This window comes from Poecile atricapillus, chromosome 1 (assembly GCF_030490865.1).
Source record: "Poecile atricapillus isolate bPoeAtr1 chromosome 1, bPoeAtr1.hap1, whole genome shotgun sequence".
Lineage (NCBI taxonomy): Eukaryota > Metazoa > Chordata > Aves > Passeriformes > Paridae > Poecile > Poecile atricapillus.
Window position 1 is genome coordinate 98,201,026 of NC_081249.1, and position 21,092 is coordinate 98,222,117.

At 40.2% G+C, this 21,092-nt stretch overlaps 1 protein-coding gene across 14 annotated transcripts in view; it reads left to right on the forward strand.

Annotated features, from left to right (window-relative positions):
* BBX (BBX high mobility group box domain containing) overlaps positions 1 to 21,092 on the forward strand; it is a 142,115-nt gene that overhangs the window by 109,691 nt on the left and 11,332 nt on the right. For 11 of the 14 annotated variants that reach the window (XM_058836226.1, XM_058836289.1, XM_058836279.1 and 8 more), the window contains 5 exons: positions 1,159 to 2,074; positions 2,960 to 3,098; positions 6,297 to 6,445; positions 13,456 to 13,542; positions 20,590 to 20,787. In XM_058836226.1, coding sequence (XP_058692209.1) covers positions 1,159 to 2,074; positions 2,960 to 3,098; positions 6,297 to 6,445; positions 13,456 to 13,542; positions 20,590 to 20,787 — 1,489 coding nt within the window. The remainder of the gene's footprint in view (positions 1 to 1,158; positions 2,075 to 2,959; positions 3,099 to 6,296; positions 6,446 to 13,455; positions 13,543 to 20,589; positions 20,788 to 21,092) is intronic. The other 3 variants (XM_058836270.1, XM_058836292.1, XM_058836300.1) reach the window with 3 other exon arrangements.

A 21,092-nucleotide genomic window follows, 5' to 3' on the forward strand; every position in this document is an offset into this window, starting at 1 on the left:
CCTGGTGCAGCAAGAATTTTGGAAACCTGCTATAAAAACATCCCAACCATTGGTGTTATGTTCCATAACCATAAATTGATATGACTCTTTTAGTGTGCAAAGAAACAAAGCCTTGCCAATTCGAGAAATCTTAAATGGACCTAAAGGGAGCCCAGGTGTCTGGGGGAGGTACATCCATACTGACCACATGGCCTGTGGGCTGAGCTGTGGGTACCTTCTGATGTCTCGTTCAAAGCAAGCCTCTTCCATCTGGTTTTGCTCCAGGTGACTGGTTGACATTTGTTCTAAAAACAAAACTGTACTGGGAATTCAGCCTGGGGGCTTTGAGAGGGGACAGTAAGAACAAAGCATGTCTTCCTGAGGGCAGTTGGTTGGTGCCGTGAAGGACTACCTTCTGTAGAGGTGTCCACATAGCTTACAGGTGGTCCAAAACAGAGAGGATCTCCCAAGTCAGCAGGAATGTGGCAGTTTGAGGACCTTCTGACAGCTCTTTTTTTGAATATCGAGGTTCCTCAGATAGTATAAGGATTTTGGTTTCCATTAGTGTTATATCCAGGAGGAGATAACCATGGCAACCATTGCTGCTTTGCAGTTCTTTGCAAAATAAGTCTGTTACATGAGAAGAAAAATTTGGAAGGCTTTTTTACTACCTTACAAATTATTTCTTGCATTCAAGTAAAAGAAAATAATTTCAGTTAGTGAGATTTAGTAAATGTTTTTTTCCTTCCCTCCTTCAAGGCCATTTGGAAAAGGATAAAGGAATTGTGTTAGGGACATTTGAAAGTTGAAGGGGGGATGGATGTGAAAATTCAAGTAGCTTGTCTGTGGTAATAGATATAACTTTGTTCTGTTGCATTTTGGATATTCTGAAAATCCATCTAGCAGCAGGGTTCCAGATTATACAAAAAGCCTTAAAGAAAAACACCACTGAGTTGGAGTCTTTTTCTATAGAGCAATAGAGTCCACCAGCCTTATTCTAGCACTTAGCCCTCATCCCATTGCTTCAGTTTCAGCAGGGCTTCAGCCAGTTTCTCGGTACTGTCCTGTACTAGGCTCCTATTAGTATAAGTATAGTAAGTATGGTAAGTAATTAGTATTAGTAAGTAATGTTAACAGTTGATGTTTATTTTCATGCGACTGTTTATAAACTTATTTTAGATGTGCCTTGCTTCAGAAGGAGTGAAAATGAAAGAACCTGGAAAAACAAAAGTGGAAGCACTGGAAGATGAAGAAGAGGAAGTTTCAGAAGACATGGAAGTAGAACTGGAGAAAACAACAGTAAAAGACTCCAGTAAAGGAAAAGTAGAACAATCAGAGATAGAGAAAATGCAAAACCTGGATGAAACAAAAGCTGTGGAATCAGAAACTGCAAAATGCAGAGATTTTACTAGTCTTGCAATGGAAAACAGTCCTTTTGAGAGAAAGGATAGCACAAAGGATCACATGTGCCGTTCTCCGGAGCTTTTCATGAGTGACATGACTATGCTTGGGTTAAAGCCAGAAAAGATAAAGAAGAAAAAGAAAAAAAATAAGTTGGACCGGCACACAAATGAAAAATCCACCCCCAAGAAATCTTGTAAAAAGAGGCAGTCCTCTGAGTCGGACATTGAAAGTGTAATGTACACAATTGAAGCCGTGGCCAAGGGGGACTGGGGTGCTGAGAGACTTGCGGATACCCCCCGCAAAAAAAACCGCCCTGTCTCAAATGTGAAGGGAAGCATGTTGGATACAAAATCACCAAAGAAAAAAGTGAAATCGAAAGAGAAGAAAACATCAAAGGAGAAACCAACGGAGACCACCAAAGAATCAAAGCCTCCCGATTTCCTTAGTATTGAAGCTGGCAAGGAAGTACCGTGTGAGGCTTCTGATAACATTAAAGTGGAACCACTGACCCCAACAGAGGAGGTGGTACCCCAAAGCTTACCAGAGCAGGTCAAAACTGAGGACAGTGACTGTGTTAAAAAGATAGAAACCTGTGGTTCCAGGAAATCGGAGAGATCTTGCAAAGGTGCTCTTTATAAAACTCTGGTGTCAGAGGGCATGCTCACATCCCTGCGCGCTAATGTGGACAGAGGTGGGTGGCTTTGAGTGTTTTGTTTACAGCATGAACTGCAAAAGCCTGCCTGGAGTGGGAGGAAAAGCAGAAGTCCATGTTTAAGCTGGAGTTCGAGCAGTGTGCAGTGGGAATGTTGTGTCTGGCCGCCTGAGTTGCTAGAGACAGGTGGAGTGGCTGGACCCCATGTTCCAGAGCAGGTCTTTTGAAGTCTTGCGACCTGTGTTCCTGCTTATCTCACAAACTCCTAACTGCTCTATTTCCATCTTTCATGATCCGAGTTTTAACTTCTTGACTGAAGGCTTTCTTGTTTAATTTGTCAGCCTGCTGATAGGTGTGTGCAAGACTTGTGATGTATGTAACCCCAAACAGTTACCTTGTTTCTACATAAACAACTCTTGTGGTTGTGAGCCTAGTTCTCAATCCTCCAAGAAGCAAATGGGTTCTGGTTTTGCTTTGGTTGTTAGTTTTGCTGTAGGCAGTAAGTGAGAACCCTTTATCTTGTGGAAGGACAAATTTGAGATAATTTCTGGAAGCTTTCAGTGAGATGTGTGGAAATGTATTTTTCCAGCTGGTAGATTTATATGCGCAATTAGAACAGAAAAGAAAAAAGACGTTTGTAACTTAGGGAAGCTGATTACGGTATATCTCGTCATCTCTTTCTTCTTCATACCTTAGGAGATCCTTACTTTTGAGGTAGTCCAGGAAAAGACAGGACAGGGGATGCAGAATAGTTGTCAATATCATCATTGCCCAGTTTAAAATGAAAAATGTTTTGTAACTGCCTTCAAAAAGTCAGGCTTCATCAGTTGCAGTAGTGACTGGGTAACACAAGTTTCTTCTGAGTTTACCTTATTTTGGAACATTTTTCTAAAGATGGGAAACAATTTTCTGCCTTCATCACAGGAAAAAGAAGCTCAGGAAAAGGTAACTCCTCTGATCATGAAGGATGCTGGAATGAAGAAATCTGGGCCTTTTCCCCAAGTGGGACAAGTGGGAACAAAAAACTGAAAAAGACTAAGCCAAAGGAAGAGTTTGTTTTTGGGTAAGTTGTGGCTTAACATTGTTGGATGTTTTATCTAGGTCAGCCTAATAATTTAAGAGTGAGTCCTCCTCACTGCAGCTAAGTGAGCTGCATCCAACATCTAAACACAATTCCTAAAATAAAAAACCCTGTTGGACTGAGTCATGCTCTAAATACCTGTCTTTTATATAGCAAAGTAATGCCTTTAAGATCCTCGCTGGTTTACACCACTGTAAGTGATTTTGAATTATGTTATTTTCTCAGTTCTAAACAAACCACACAATATTTACCTGCTCAAAAAGCGATGAAAAGGGTTACTTACATTTTCAGAGTACTTTGCAAGCACTATTTAAAGTTCTGTGTAGGTGGTCAATCATCATAAACCAGATTAGACTAGAAAAAATAGATATCTTTGCCCACTTGGAGAGATTGCTTACAGAGGAATAGTAAACAATGTTCTTATATTGGCAAATAATTATGATAAATATGTCATTTTTCTCTTGATATCTTATCTATAAAGAAAAGATACTTAAACTGTTTATGTCCACCATGATGAAATTAAATATATCCTAAAAACAATTAATGAGTATAGATGCATTTAAATTTAGCAAGGCTGCACAGAATTACTTTTCTAGTATACAAGTAATGATTTTTGTCAGAATATTACAGATTTATTAGCTGCAGGTGCAGTAGTCAAATCTGGGGAGCCATTCATACTTGCAAATTCTTGAAGATAGAAAAATGAATTTTAAAGGGGGAGTTTTTCCATATTTCATACTTAAAATAATAATATGTTTGGTTTTGCAGGTTTGCAGTGCCCTTTTTTACAACCTAGTCTATGTGATATCTAGTTGTAGCTCACTTTCAGCAAAGCTATTAAAACAATGGGAATCCCCAAGTCTTGTTTATTGGAATAGTCAAAGAAGAATTAGTCTAGAAAAATTGGAACACTTTGTATTTTTAGAGTTTTGTATAAGTTTTGGAAATATTTTTAAGTTTAAGTTGAAAGATTGAAAACTTTTCACATATAATGGTGGGAAAACTGATCACATCTTGTAGCATAAAAAAAGTAGTTGTAAATTATTTATTCAAAGTAGCTAGGAAAATTGTCTAAATCATTCATTCAATGCTGTTCTACCCTCATTAGCTGGCTGGATGAAGAAATGCATGTTTTCCAATCTCTCATCTTTACTCAGTTGCATCATTAATAAATGTTATTTAGTTAACTCTGTAAAGGCAGAATTAAGATTTTGTGAAGTATAAGTGCTGAAGAAGGCATGTTGTATTCCTTTCCATTGCGTTCATTACCCAAGCTTCTGGCTGCTTGAAGAGCTGGTTTTACCTCTACTTTCTCCACTTAACTCCCTCTGCTCCCTTCAGCATCACATTTCAGCCTCATTTTGTACATTTGTGTTGGTGAAAGGGTCCTCACCCCTTCAGAATTACGTTGTTTTCCCTGTGTCTTCTTACCTTCCCCATCAGTAGCTTCCCACATTTCCCTGATGGGCTGGGTCAGATGTGCTTTCCCCACGTACAGCCCACTCTTTTGCCAAGCAGGGCTCTACCTCCATGCATCTCCTGGCTGGAGCAGGCTGTGCAGCATGGACACCTCAGCTCAGCTGCACACATCTAGAGAGAGGCTCTTAAAATTCATGACAGTGTGGATGATTTTTATTTCTTTAAATAATTAATCACTGACACAGAGCTAGCAGCACTCCCCATTGCCTGCACGTCACACAATTTATAAATTTCTAGCCAGGATGGCAGCTCATCCACTGTCAAATGAGGTTTGCCCTTCCCAATTAGAGCTGCAGCCCCTCACATGCCCTCGGGGCAGGAGCTGAGGCAGGTGGGAACAGACAGTGGGAGAGGAGCTGAGGCAGAGGATGGCATTGCATGACAGCTGTCAGAGCAGAAAATCGGTCTGTTTTGTGGTTGTCAGGGAACATGCATGTGGAAGAGAAAAAGGTAGCAATACCAAGCACTACTGATGTCAGATACCTTTGTGATTTAAAACCAAAATAAACTGTGTGTACACAATCAAGCAAACCCCACCGTGTGCCTGGTCTGCTAAGAGCCAGGGCTGTATTTTCTGTACACATTTTAAGATGGAAAATTGCTTACTGAGAGAAGGAGTAATTACAGAGAAAAACTGAGGTATCATTCCGTGTACCAAAGCTTTCAGAATGCAATTTGTTTGAAGTGCTGCTTCAGAAAGCAGAGAGGAGTACCCTGTTTCTTGTGATATTTCCAAGTGTATAAGGGCCATCCTTCCAACAGTCATGCCAACTTCTGTCAAGTTGAGGTTTTTCATAGCAAGGAAAATTAAAACCAAGTGGAAAATGTCATTGTTCCCCTATCATTGGCAGTGCTATTTATAACCTGCCTGTGTGCACTGCCTTTTACTAAAACACAATTTCTACTTCTGCCTGGCTGCAAAAATTTGCAGGAACAGAGTGCTTATGCAAGTCAGTGTAGTCATTACAGCTGGAACTGCTGTGCCATCCTCTCTTGAGTGCTTTGTTTTCTTCTGGCTATTAGGAGCAATCATACCTTGCCTGTGGATTTCTTGAGTTGTAGTTAATCTGCTGGCAATCATTCAGGTTGGGCTGCAGTATGAGCTTGTTGGGTTTCATGAAGGCATAATCTAGTTGCATTTTTCATCTCACAGCAAATGAAATATATGGGGAGAAAATCTAATCACCCAGAACAAATACGAGACTAATTCCCACCCCAAAGCTTCATGTTTCAGAATATCCACAGAAGATTGATTAGTTTGACATTCTTCTTCTGGTTTGAAATGCTGTTTTCATTCTGGTGTAAGAACTTTTATGTGAAGTTATTTTATTGGTTTATTTATTGGTTTTACTGTCTTTGTTCATTCCCCTCACAGAACAGACAAATCTCTTGTACCACTCTGTGCAGCTAACAGAGCTAAATGTCACCAGTATGACATTGATTATTTTTTTTCTAATTTTAACATATGCTACTAAGGTAATCAATTTATGCTGTTACAAATGCAGGAGGTGAAATGTACATTCTCATTCCAAAGTTGGATTGATACATACTGGTTTGGTGTTTACAGTATGTGCACTTAGCTGGTTTTCCCCTCTCTCTGTGTAGAAAGGGTGTGTGTATACACATGCATGCTCTTAAACAATACATTTTTTTCTCGAGAAAGAGTTACATTTAATTTGAATGGTTTTGTTTCCCATTTAGCTTAGCAAAATTGGAAGAAGAATTTGCAAAGAAATTCAACAGCCTCCCTCAATACAGTCCTATTACCTTTGACAGGAAAAATTCAGCTGTTTCGAGGAAAAAGCGAAAGATTGGAAGCGGCTCATGTGAACTACCAAAATCCAACAAAGGTAAATTTCCAAGTGTGGGACATTCTTAAACAACAGCAGTGCTGTGACAAGCACAGGATTTTATACATTCTTACTTTACTGTTACCTGCAAAAAGTCTGAAGTCAAAGAAGTTTCCTAGCACTGAAGTTAGTTGGTTCTCATCTGGTTTAATTTCCAGGCTGATTGTTTTCACTCTTTATTCCTGATTTTCATGATAACTGGGTAGAGTTTGTATACAAAATTTATTTCTCGTAGCAAGGAAGTTTTTCAAAAACATGAATATTTTTGAAGTAAGTGAATTTGACAAGTTTTCCCAGGAGAAAGTGGGGGAAAAAAGGCTTTTGATCAAAGGTTACATTCTGACATTTTTCTGAGCTCAGTTTTATTCTAGTTCTAGTTTCACTGTCTTTTTAGAGTCTAAATTAAAATGTAAGATACCAGAGATATCTGAATGAAACATCTGGAATTTTTCTTCTATTAAAATCATAGTTTTGTCATAAGTTTCGAGCAAAAAGGTCCTGATGGGATTAAAAAAAAAATTAGAGGACATGGAAACCAATTCCATACCCAGCTCCATTGCTGAGGCTCATGGAGGGAGAAACTCATGACACACCTGGCTATTTTTTTATACAGGCAACCTGTGACACAGAGGTGATAGAGAAGTGATAATGTGGTAGGGTAAAACTACTTTTATACTGTGGCCGAAATAAAGATGCATATATACAGTATAGAAGCATCACAAGTTTAAGGAATTATATACCACTAATTCCACACGACAAAAGGATGCTCAAAAGGATCCTCATCAGGCACAGTTTGCAATGTGAAGTTGGTTTCCTTTTCTGCAACAATGGTAGTTCCACTGACTGACAGGTTTTAAGATCTAATGCGGCTGTTTTAGCCAGGTGACCCTGGATTAGATCTATGCCTTTTGAATGCTTCACAAATAATCACATTACAGTGTGCAGGATTGAGCAGCTGTTCTTTTCTAGTGCATGCTAATTTTGGTATTGATTTTTGTAATTAGATGTGGAACAGCCACTTTGCAAAATTAGACTTGTGCTAATACCAAGCTAGTTCTGACTTCAGCTGCCTTTAATTTTGTTTTATGGTATGTGTTTGACAGAACTTCTTAAATGAGCGTGAATGAATTGCTTTACAGTATGATAACCCACTGGTAATTAAGCAACATCTGTTGGGAAGAAAATCTCTTAACTACAGTGATCTTGCAATTGAAGTTGTAGTAGTAGCTCACTGGATTTCTCACTACAGTATTTACCTGTTCAAGTGTCTGTATTATTAAAAATTCTGCAGGCCCTGTGTTAGGGAATGGTGGGCTAAAAATTCTGCCTCAAGGCAGGTAGCCCAGAAGTGCATTCTGCTTTTGGGTAGGCTCATACAGGAGAGTTTTTGTCTTTGTTAGCATCACTTAAAGAGCTTTGGAATATATTCGGCCTTGTCTCAAGGGAAGGTCAAAAACATAACTGCAGGCTGGTTACAAGCCTGATATGAGTAGCATTGGCACAGCCCTGCAGAGACAGTCATGGAGCATTTGCCTCTGGCTGACAATAAGGGCTCTTTAAATTAAGCCAGCTGACTTTGCACTGAGCAGATGGTAAACAGTCACATGAACTTTTCCACCAACTGAGCTGTGGGGTTGCAACAAGCAGCCCCAGGGCAGGAATATCAGATAGTAACACTGCTCTTTCTGAACAGTAGTGAACAGCTAACCACAGCCCCAAACTAAATCCAGACAGAGCTAGTGATACCTGCTCCTAATTCCAGTAAATACTGAATTCACACACTTCTGCTGGGCAAGCTGGCAGTTTTGTGGCAGTCATTCCAACTCCCTGAAGAACAGGGTTCAGTTAGCTCTCAAGAGGTACTCAAAAAACTTCCCCACAAACCATTTTTCTTCTGGAAAAGGATTGCTAAAAAGTAAATATTTCATGGCAGTAGGTCAATTTTAAATGTGTTTTATTTTCTTAGGATGTGTAAAACTAAGATGTGACTTGTGGATTTTAAGTGATCTAACCTCAAGTGCATACAAATGAGCTTACTAGCTTAGTAAGGTTTGTTCCAGTTGAGTCAAACATTTATTAAGCTGAATCCTCAGTTTAATTTGTTATGTACTGATAGGCTATTGAGCCACATTGTGCTGTTGTCTGGTGAAGTGTGATGAATATAAAGACTCTTAGAGAACCCTGGCCTCCGAAAGTGTAGTGCAAGCAGGTCTGTGTGCTAGGCTACTGCAAGTACTGCAGGAAATTAAACTGACATATCATGCAAAATAATAGAGCTTGGTTTGGTGTGGTTATGTGTTTTTTGAATTGTCCTGCTTTATTGCACCATTAGAGTTAAACAAAAGTAGCATTTTATTTTTATGCAATGAGCATGAACCATGAAGGGTCAATATGGTCCTATGGGTGTGACTGTGTTGGGATGTGGGAGACCTTACCTTCGCACTGCTCTGCATTACTGTGTTGTGTGGAGTTGTTTCTTCTGTGTGGCTTCTCCTTGGGTATGTCTCTGTCACGTAATTAGAAGAGTAGTCCAACACAAATAGTGTCTACAAGTGTTTTGGGCCTCTGGGTGTTTCCAAATAACAGAAAAAAATCAGTAGGGATATGTTAAATAAGCACTCCTTGAAATGTGCTGCTTTTTTTGAATGAGCATATGCAGAATTATAAACTGTCCACTCGTTTTCACTCAGCACAGATAACTATTTTATTTTTAAAGTCTACAGTGTCTACTAAACATACAAATTTAGGAAATATGTTGGAGTGCTGCACTCTAAACCTTCCCCAAAATGCTGGGTGAATAAAAATGGAGAAATGTTTTTGTTTTTTGGGTTTGAGGTGTTTCTCTACAGCCCACCTCCAACTATAACTGTATGCTTTAATAGGTTTTATTTTGGAGTAAATGGTGCTGGATTGATTTTCTGTCAAATGTCATTATCCTATACCTACAACTGGCTTGATCTGCTACCTATCCACACAACCAGGTTTGTCAGGATGTTTTCCTGCTCTGAAGTGGAAAATCAGTAGTGCATTGTCCACTGACTTCTTCTCATCATGTCCAGTCTACACTTCAGCCAGCTCTCTCACATAAAAATACCTGAAGAACCCTGTAATATAAAAGCTGTTTCACATCCACATGTATGAAGGAAAATCTGAACTTTTCTTAAATGAGAGGCATTTTTTTTCCCCAGAGTTTCCAAATTGTCTTAATTCTGCTCCCACTGAAAGGATTGCAGGTCTTTTTTCGTTGGGAGCAGGACTGAACAAGCCATAAAGCTTTGTCAAAATCCACATTAAGTGTTTTGAACTGGGAATGTGCATATAAAATAATAATGTCACAAAATGGCTGAAGAATACAGCTATACTGAATCTTTGCAGATGGCCTTCTCCGACATTTACTGGAGCTGTGACTGTTTCCTTTTTTTTTTCTTCTTTCCAATGGCATATGTGCCAAAACATCCCATCACGCAGAAGTCAGCTGTCGGCAGTGAGTCACTAATCTGCTTGTATGCAAAAGTGAGCAACAGGCAGAGTCATTATTTCTGCTTTGTACTGTGTAGAAATGCTCACTTATACACCAAACACTGCATTAAAGCTTTCATTTTGGGAAGGCAAAGAGGGGAATGCGCAGTGTGCTTTTATTTGGGGAAGAGATTGTCTACATTTTTTTTTATTTTTGTCTGTGGCCTCTAGGAATGGAAATAAAGCATCAGCCTAAAACGGATGCTGCTTTGTGGCATTCCTCTTGGTCTTAGCTCTGGGGTTTTTTTGGCTCCGTTCAAAGCATTCAGATGCTTGGAGATTTCATGCTGTAACGTTCCAAGGATTATGACCTAAAAATACAGTGCCTTCCTCTGAGAGATGCAGAAATGCACAGACTGTTTGTCCTGATTTTGCTAGGATCTTGTTGAAACGTCCTCTATTTGATCAGATCCTTTAATAAAAATAGGGAACTTTGTGAGAGCAAAGGAGGCCTATGCCCAGAAATTTGGAGGAAACGCAATTGTGGTTCATTTTCTTGCTTGCTGCTTCCCTGAGCAGCTGCCACTGGCCACAGCAAGTATTCCCAGGAGAAATCCCTACTGCCCTCAGTGAGCACAATGGACAAGGGATTAAATCCTGTGGCAATTGCTGAAGTGCTAGGGAGAGGAATAGCCATGTATACTATTTCCAACAGAGCAAGATAAGTAGATGGCTATATAACAATGTCAAGTAAACTACCATTAAAAGGGTTTTTTCAGCTTTCTATAGGAAATCATATCTAGGATACATTGCCTACACAGCAAGACTTTTAGGTTAGTTTTTTCAGTCATGGATTTTCTCTGGATTGAATGTTCACAACTGGCATTTGTTCAAAGTCTTGGAATACTTGCCTGTTGTCTCCATGAAACAGGTGTAGCCCAGCCAGGCATCCTGTCAGCTCCTGCATGGTGACTCTGCCTACACTGTTAAGGCTGAGAGTGTGGACGAAGTTTCTCATGGAGTCAGAAGTTACATTGTCAAGTCCAAGTATGAACTCATGACTTACTTAGCTATTAGCGCTTCTTCTCTTCCAATGCATTTATGGCCAAAGGGTATTGTAAGTGTCACTGGGCACTGTCTCACAGGAGTAACAACTAAAAGGGAAGGAAATAGGAAGTTTCCTTACTAAAAGGCAGCTTTTCTATCAGCCCTACTAAAGTCCTTGGATTTTCCATAGGGGAAAGCGGCATTTTGCAAGTACAGGCGGATGACAAGGATGCCTTCAGTGGGGAATAAAGAGATGCCAAACACAGATTTCCCCCTCTGTGCAATGCCTGTCATCTTTTTCTTAGTTTTTCATCTCAGTTATTCTGCTTAGAGTTGCTGACACTGGCTTGACTGTCTGTGATAGTGATTGAAATGGTTTGTATGGTGCAGGTTGAGTCATAGAAATGGAAACACGGGTGATATGTGACATGTTGCTTCTTCCAAGTATCTGCAAAAATCACTAATCAGCTAACTAAAAAATAATAATAAAAATGTCACAAGAGTCACGTAGTTATGTACCTCTGTCTTCTTGTGGAACTGGTGGGAAGACTTGTTTCTGTTGATGTGGATGAAGTATTTGAGCTTGATATCAAGGAAAGCTTAGTTCTTTCACTTAGGCTTTTGCCCAAGGTTGCTGAGCTTTTTCATTCCTTGTTTTACATTTTTGTTGTACTAACACTAGACTAGTTCTCTGTGATGCTCAAGAAGCTGTAAAATTTGCAGAACAACACCTCTGTAAGTTTGAGTGAGTATCACCTCTTCTATTGTACTTTCTGGTATTTTCTATACAGGTTCTAGTGGAGCTGTTCAGATTCAAGTTGATGTTGCCTAAGATGATCTCCTACTTTGACTTTATTTGGTTTGTTTTTTGATTTCATTTTTGGAAGTTTATTAATCTTTCTCCAAAGTTTTGATTTCTTTTGTATTAAAAAAAGAAGTAGCGGTGAGCCACAAAGCCAACATGTGCAAGATGTTAAAATTTCTGTGCCTGTCTCTGGCTGGATTTTAGCTTTCTCTCAGTAATTTTCAGTATTGATCAGGCAGCCTAGTGTCTGTGAATGGCTTTCACTTCATAAGACTAAATACTTCTTCCATGTGCTACACACTTACTCTTTCTTTCCTTGCATATGGAGACTGAGAGGGCAAATTGCAGATGTATAATGTAGACTTACCCTGATTGCATATTCCTGTATGGTTGCAGTTGTGTCCCAGTAGCCAGTGTGTGTGTCTGGGTCCTTTTAAGGATGAGGAGGAATGGAAAAGGCCAATATTTGTGGTGGGTAGAATCCTGTTCCAGGTGAGCTAGAGAGACACTTGTTAGGCTATAAATCATCTTGTCACATACACAGCATTTCATTTCTGTTTGTACTGGTCTGTTCTGAACTAGCCTGAAGACTTGCTTGTCCACTGTGTCTTTGGAAATAAGATTTTGAAGTTTTGTTTCTGTAAACTCCCTAAAATTGGCTTTGCATTGTGGAGATTATGTATCTTTCATGCCTATGTTGCTGTTATATTACTGATTGCTCCCCTAATGAGGCAAAGGGTAACTTCTTGATGACCTCTGATAGTGGTATGTTTTGTGGTCCAATGTTACACAAGATGTCTACTGTCTGCTCCTCGTAAAGACTCTGCTGGCAAAGTAGGAATGATACCATGAGCTGGACATAACCTCACCTTCCTCCTCTGGGAGCTTTTCCTTTTGCACTTAGTATATCTCATTTCTGATCACCAGAAGGGCAGTGATAGCTCTTGCGTCCTGTGGTGCGTTGGCCCTGGCTGGTAAGCAGGTTCCCATCCTTTTGCTCACTCCCACAGTGGGATGTGGAAGAGAATACAAAGGGCAAAAACAAGGAAAAATACATCTTGGGTCAAGAAGGTGTCAGTTTCTGAAGTTGGAGGGAGGAAACAAGTAAAGCAAAAGCCAGCACTCACCGCTAACAAACTGATGCGCAGCCAGTGCCTAAGCAATGGACAACTTCTAAAAAACCTTTCCCCACACTTCTGGGCTGAGTATGGTGTGAAGTGCCTCTGGACCAGTGTGGGTCAGCTGTCCCAACTATGTCCCCTCCCAACCTCTTGAACACCCTCAGCCTACTTGCTGGAGTGCCATGAGAGAGATCTCAGTGCTCAGGAGCAACTAAACCATGTTGTGTTTCCAGCACTGATAAGCTTACACCCTGCCAGCCAAGCCCAGTATACATGCAAAAGAGAGTGTATCTTTAAACAAGAAAGAAAACCCCCTGTTTTATTGTATGGCTGAGCTTCCCTAAGGGCTTCATTCCCCAAAATGCATTGTATGCACTTAAACACTGGGAGGTGGTGGATTGAACTACAACTTGCTGAAAGCCTCCAGAGTCCCTTCGGGCAGAAGGTTGGGTTTTGTGCTTCCCCGTCAAACAGCAACTTGTGTTATCAGAAGGGGAGGTTGTAGGGTACATAGTGTGACTGTTGTACTCTTTTTCAAGCTTCTAATTAAAAGTATGTATTATTAATGTTGTCTGTAGGTTCATTCCAGTCTCAGAAAAAGAACTTATTCCACAAAATTGTCAGCAAATTTAAGCACAGAAAGAAGCTTAATGTTCCGGACACAGGTACTGGTGCATTCCTTAATTAAGGTTTTTGGCTGCCTTCTTTCTCAATTCAGTCTTGGGGAAATGCTTCTAGACAGAGACACCTCAGCTCTCTAGTCTTTGATCACTGGTTCCTTATTGTCTCTGTCTGCTATGATTCCGTTGCCTCCAGGCTCCAGTTGATATCACCTTGCTCCAGTATGATTCTGTTTTGTTTTTACTGGGCATCTCCCTTTAATTACAGTTTCCCTGCTCCAGATGCCATGCAGCAGAGCTGACAAAGCAAGGGCAGTTCTGCAGTTGGCCCTGAAAACTTTTATCTTCTGCAGCTCACAGCTCTGTAGTCCTTAGGTTGCTCTTATCTGCATCCTTCTGTATCAGTGACCATATTATTTTGCCAGAGCATTTGTGCATGTCCCTATCTCCTATTCCTATGATTTCTTGCTGTCTGGAACTTTGCAGACTGCAGCTGGTCAAGCTGGTGTAAGAGCCTGGTCAGGATGTAAATGCTTGTTTCTGCACCAGATCTCAGAAATATCAACCTCCAACCCTGCCTCTGTAGAAATCTTAAACCAGCTTTATGTTTGCTTCACATTGAAAATACCTTCTGCAGTTTTTTAAGTTATGCTCTGGACCTTTTCTGCCTGCTATCCACTGTTAGCTCTCTAACATCTTCTTCCTGTTACAGTATCATAATCCTGCATATTATGAACTCACAACTCTGAGGGGCATTTTCAAGTGTACAGCATGTACAGGATTACAGCTTAGCCTGCTTTGCTGGGCCGTTCTTCTTTTGCCATCATGTTCCAACACTATTTAAGTCATGCCCAGGCTGTTCCTTAGCTGTTCCACAGTAGTGTTCTCTCCTGTATTGTTCCTGTAGTATAGAAAAACCTCTCTGGTCCTGCTTACTTAACTCCATGATTTTTTTCTGGTTTCTTCCCCACCCATGTTTATCTCTAGGATAATAAAATTGTCCTTCCCATCTACATTTTCCCTAGCTACCTTCATGGTTAATATCTTTTCCTAAGACTTGGCCAGTTCCTGGTGGTGTGTTTTCTGTCATCTGTGTTGCACATGCACTATTTTCCCACATAGACTCTGCCTGCTCTTCTGCATTCCATGGTGCAAATAATTTTAAATTACTTGCTCTGTCTTGTATTTGTACAACAAATATGTTGTGGGAGTTGCTTATGAGAAATAACTGTCTTACTTCCATGTTGGTGTAAAAAAGGCATCATACATTAGCATACTTTTGATTTGGCGTCATTCAGATTTTGTTCCTGAATTATTAATAGACCATGGAGACAAATTATTAAGAAAAATGGGTGTTAAAATTCTCCTGGGGGAAAAGAAACAGAAAGTTTCTAACAGATGATTAAGCAAAGAGTAAAAAATAATGCTACCTTAGATTCTGCAGATAAAAATATGGGTAAACAAAATGTCAAACCTTGCATTTGTTTAAATGAAGCCAGCATGTTTTGATACAAAGTGAAGTGTGCACTATGATCAAAGATTCAGCCCTGGCAAGTGTTGAGTACCCTGGCCTTGTTCTAGCACAACACCGAGGCATATCCTTGGAAGTTAGGCATGTGAATAATGGCATAGTGTCTAAACATTAAAGGTGTGTCTGTGCATTTGCTGGGACAGAACCAGCTTGCTAAGCTCCTCCCAAGACTAAAGCAAAGAAATGAGCAACTTAGGAGCCTTACACAGCCCACATGTAATCATCAGAGGAAAGGCAATGGATGTCTGTGTATCGATGAAGAACTGCATTTTCCCCTGAATTACAGAGGGGAAAAAATTTGGAGTCTTGCCTACTCTGAAGTGTACCTTGTAGTGACTGAAAGCAAAGTGTTGATCAGCAAAGTGCAGTGTGGGCATGGCCTCGGCAGGTGCTGGACAGCCTCTCCCTCATATGCTGCCTACGAATCTTCATCCTCCATCCAGGAGTTCCTAGGCAAGAGGCCCTAAAACATGTAGCTGAACTGTCCCATATGCTGCAGCATTCAAGATGGGAATCCCAGGATCTTCATTTCAATTCAGATATTTATTTAAGCATTTTGTGAATTAAACAATAAATGAAAATTTTGATTCCTTTTTGTGGTTAATCTATACTTGTAGTGAGTCACAAGTCTACATAATATGCAGTTTTGGTTTTTATTAAGTTAATTTTGCAGAAAGAAGGAGCTTGAATGTTTATATAGCTGCAGAGGAGACACTTAGAAGGATTGCTGTCAGCAGAGGTCATGTTGGCTTCATGTTTTTGCATCTTGAAAAGTGTGTGTGCCTGTGTGCATCTGTTAGGAGTGAAGGAAAGTAAGTGCAGTAAAGGAGATTAAATGTGATTGTATTGTGGTGTCTATGTGTCTCTGGTATGAAAATCTGAGTGAATTTTGACCACATTGTACACGGCAGCACCAGTGCACGTCACCATATTAAGAGTTTGCAGCTGTTCACAGAGCAGGGTACAGCCCAGTTAAACAGCAGTGGAACACAACAGAGAGCACACAGTAATGCAATTGAATATGTCAAGAGACACATCTCTTCCTTAGGAAGACTGACAGAAGCACAGGACCCATGCCTGTTTGGGAAAATTAATGCTCATCTGGGAGTTTCATTTTTCTTCCATATCAACAAAGCTTTCTGCTGGGAAGCAGTACTTAAAATAACAAGTCAAAGTGATTGCCTCTTTGCAGGTACACTTAGTGAGCTGTGCTGAGGCTTTTGGATGGTCTGTGTAGCTGCCAGCTCTAACACTGGCCTTGGCACAGGAAGGGGAGAAGAGAGGATGTACACATACACTGGTCTCAGCACCAGCTCACACGTGAAGCAGCCCTGTCCCTGCGCCTGCTCCTACAGCAGCTCTCCCACACACATCAGAGCCCTGTTTTGTGGGGCTTGCAGCCCAGAGGGAGCCAGTAGCTCTGTGCCTTTGGCAACCATTCTGGCTGGAGGAGGGCTGGATCAGCACAGGCTCCTGCAGCAGAGCTTCCCGCCCAGGCAGCTGTCTCCTACACCTGGTTTGACCATCTGCTGCTTTGTATCTCTGCTTGTTAGTCCCCAGTCCTTGCTGCATCTCTGTGTGCTACCTGGCCCCAAAGCAGTATTGTAGCAGTGTCCTGTTGTGAGAAGAGTTGGAATTTCTGCCAGGTCAGTCTGTTTGGAATCACTTCCTTGGTGAAGTGGTTCCGTAGACACTGGTGACTTGAAGCTGTGCTCTGCCTGGCTAGATTTTCATTGTTTAACTTCATAAAGACAATTAAATCATTACAGACCACCTTTCTTCCTTGATACCAGCATGCTTAGACCCACAAAGCATTTGTTCTCCTCTAAGTGTCGTCAGACTTCTGCAACTCTCTCTCATAACAGTCATTACTAAAGAAATTCTTTTAAGTCTGTGTTTTGTTGGCATTTGGTCTGAAAAGCTGTGGTGTGCTGAGTCAGTTCAATTGACTTCATTTTTCTTGTTCACAAATATAGGGGGAAAATAAAACTGCATGTACTCTGCATGCTTGCAGAATAGGATAAACCGTCCATTTGAATCTTTAACAAACCTAGCTGAGGAAACCATGTAGCACAGACCTCTGGATATGTCTCTCTCAGAGTCATTTCTGCCACCGTGGTGTAGGCATGCCTGAAGGCCCACACCTTTGTGCCATGTTCTCAACTCGGCTTGCAAAAATAGCCCAGTAGCTCTGCCCATGCCTGTCATGGAGAGCTGAGCATGCACCTACATGTTGGCAGGACTGCACAGTAACTGCAGAATCTCATTTCATGTCTAGACTATATTCCCCTGAAAATTAGCTGAGCTCCTTATGGGACAGCTCTTGAATGCAGGACAGCGTGGAAGCAGAACGGACATCAGATAGATTAAAGAAAACAACAGGGAATCAAACCTGTCTAGCCTATCCTTCCTGCAAAACAAAACCAGGTCCTGATTTGGAGCATCTATGTGGATATACCTTTTTCACTTGAAGCAGTGGGATGCTGTTCCTCTTGAAGGATGTGCAAGAGCACATAGTTTAGATGTAGAGTTGTTGAAACATAGACTCCTTTCTCCTCTAGAGGTGAGTGCAGAGAGTCTTGTGAGTGAAGCCTTTGTGTGATTTCCAAGTTAAGTTTTATGTCTACTTGGATAATATACTGTAAAGAAGTCAGTGAAATGATTTCTAAGCCCAGTGTCCACTAAGACTGCTAGAGAAGAGAAAAGGATGCTCTTACATTCACCCTGCACCCACACACACAAAATACTCATTGTTCACCTTCACTCCTTCCTTCTTCAAGACCGCATGGCAGCAATGTTATGTTGAAGTGATAAAGAGTTTCTTTTAGAGCTAGAGGAGAAAAGGAAAGTAGACAACTTTAAAGTCTCATTTCAAGGATTAAAAAAAATCTTGGAGAGGAAATATAGAACAATACAAAATCATGGAGAGGGAATATACTTACTGCATCTGAGTTTTTACAACCACATTCTGTTTCTTTGTGAAACATGCCAATATCATATACTCCTTATGTCTTCCACTGTTGTCTATTTTACCTCTCAAGGTTTTTTTTCTCTTTATTTTTTTGACACATACAATATGAGAAAGAAAAATATAAAAGGGAGCTCTCAGCTGTAGTGCTCAGGTTAATTTCTGGTGACCTGACATACAACACATCTAATTAAATGCCAACCAAATCAAGACTCTTTTAATCGCTTGTTGTTCATTGTTTGAAATCATGTCTTAATTTTTTTTATTAAATGTAAAAAAAAAAAGTGAGTTGTAGTACTAAGATTAAAGGCATTATAAACTCAGTCAATCTAGGAGTAGACAGCAGTGTCAAAGTGCTAATTAAAGCAAATCAGAATTAACAGATAGTGCTGGACTACAACCAGACCATTACATTAAAATATAATCAATGCTTAAGAATTCCCAAATAAGAAATCTGGAGAGAAAGCTGCCTATTTAATTATACATTCCAATTAAGATCCTGGTCTCGATGCACAAGGCTTATCTAAACATCTCACTGTTGGCCCAGTTGAAAGTCACATTTGCAGTCACTGGTGCTTCTACTTAATTGGACTGTTACAGGGTGGATCTTTTCCTGTGCTTTCTCTTGAGTGCTCTTTACCAAAAAAACAGTTTTACAGCAAAGCTCTGCTTTGGAAAGGTTGGCAGCTAGAGCTAAGCACTTCAAAATGCTAACTGAAACTGTGCTTTTTATCCGAGTAAAGAACATACACAAGTTTGAAAATATTTTACAAGAGAACATAGGTGAATTAAGATCATAAACAAATTAAAGTTTCAAATGTTTTTACATGTATGTACTAGATCTGATTGTAGTCTTAGACTATAAAACATTAAAAAGTCCTTCGCATTCAAACAGAAGAACAAAGGGCAACTGCTAACAAGATGAAATGTATTACAGATATTCTTTTCATCTAGTCCACATCCTCACACAATGAGCAGTTAAAGAAGCCAGGCAATGAGAAAGGTTTTATTAGCTATATCTTTGAATAGAAATTAAATCTACAAAACTAACAATAAACAGAAAAGCACACTAACATGAAAGAAGGCAAAGGCCATGCAGACTGTTTGACTGTTTTGCACAGTTTGTGGGGCTGGGGCTCCTGTGTGACACTGCCAGTCTCAGTGCAGGATATTGGAATTGTTCAGTTCTTAGCCCTTCTGAAAGAGCAGTTGTTTGCATTCCAGCTTCAGTTCTCTGTGTGTGTAATTTTTGCTGGTCAAACCACACAAAAAGTGACAAATGGGTCTTAAACAAGTCTTTAAAAAGGGGAGAAAGGTTAAGAGAAACTGGAGGGAAGAGTAAGCTAACTGTAGACACAGTAACAGCTGTGGAAGATATATCAAGGGCTGTTGCAAAGAGATGGGGTATAACCTGACAGGTAGTAAAGAAAATAATGAGTTGAAAATGCAGCAGGGGAGATGAGATGCTGGCATTAGGAAAAAATGTGTAATCATTCAGGATGGCAGTGTACTGGGAAAAAATACCTCAGGAACTTTGTGCAGGTATCATGAGTGTTCCCAATTTCAAAGCAGGTTAGACAGGCTTCTAAAAAATGACTTGGGCATTTCATTTGCTACCTGTAGCCTTTTTCTAACCCTAGCTGGCAGTGATCACAGATGGCGCAGGCTTCATAGCACTTTTATCACAGGAGGGAAAAAGATGTCACAGATTGCCTTTATGGACTAGTGATACTCCGTGGGATTGGCAGAATGGCTTATTGAATCAATGCAAATTGCAAACAATTGACTACTAGGCACTGAGCTCAGACTTTGGAAGCTTAAATATGTTTTGTGATTGCTGTCTGACCAATTTCTTTGCGAGCAAGATTAAAGTAAACTCTTTAGTCAGGCAAAAATTTGGGGTCATGTTCCAATTTGGGCTAAGAGGCTACTTCAGAACACCAGCACTGGAGCTGCTGAGAAAGATTTAAACTGTTTCTTTCTCATTCTCTGAGTTTATGTGGGCAGTATTTCTGCCATGATAGAATATCTTCTTTTTTTAGCGTGCTTGTCTTCAGCTGTGATCCAGTTCTGCCTTTGTATTTGAGGCCTTTGGGGTGTTTTTTAAGGTTTGTTATTTTGTAAAAGGCAGTATTTCCCTTTCTTAGAGGAGTTGATGGAGAGTGACTAAAGAGGTAAGACTGGGTTTTAGTCAGTTTTTGCTGAATCCTGCTTGTCAGTCATATGTGAGCTAAGATAAGCTTACGTGAGGACCCTTGTTGTTCCTGAAATATATTTTGTCTTTTAGCCACTTGCTGACATCTTCTGTTGCAGAATGTTTTATACAGGGCGATATCCTGCTCCCACTCAAGTGCACTGCTGATCTCACAGTTTTCTTTGCAAATATTAGAAACTTGAACCTTCAGTCTATCTTTAAGGTGGATTCTGTTACATCTCTGCAAACATCTGTGGCATTCAGATCATATCTTGCCATGGGTTATGCTCTGAGTAGCTGTGAGGAACGGTTTTATGCAGATAGATGCAAAATGGTAAATGAGCATAGCTAGTGGCTGAATTATTCTACATCTAAAGTTGAGTTTTTATTCTCTTCCAGCCATACTATTAGAAGACAGAAATTCCAGTGAGTCTCCCTGGAAGAATAAAATTTCTATATCTGCCCTAAACACTCCAGAGCCAGCAATGATGCATGAGCCTTTAGTTGGCAGCCAGAAAAGGAAAGCAAGGAAAACTAAGATCACGCACCTTGTCCGAACAGCGGATGGGCGAGTGTCACCAGCAGCAGGGACACTGGGTAAGGAAATTGGAGTTAAAATTTTATTAAAACTGAATGGTTGGAGAAGGTTTGAGGGTACAAGCAACCTATCAGGGCAGTGTTTTTAAATTAGCTTGTTTTCATACCTGCTTAGAATGGTCATTATTTAAAATACAGGTATCAATCAACTGGGAAATCACTGAGTCTATAATCAACAACTTCTTTCATTTGAACGACCAAATTTGTCTTTTCTCCCTGGATATTCCACTCTTAAGAACTGTGAACTGATGCAGAGAGAAATGGAAAATTGTTACCTTTCGTAATTTGTTTCCGAATTGTTTCCA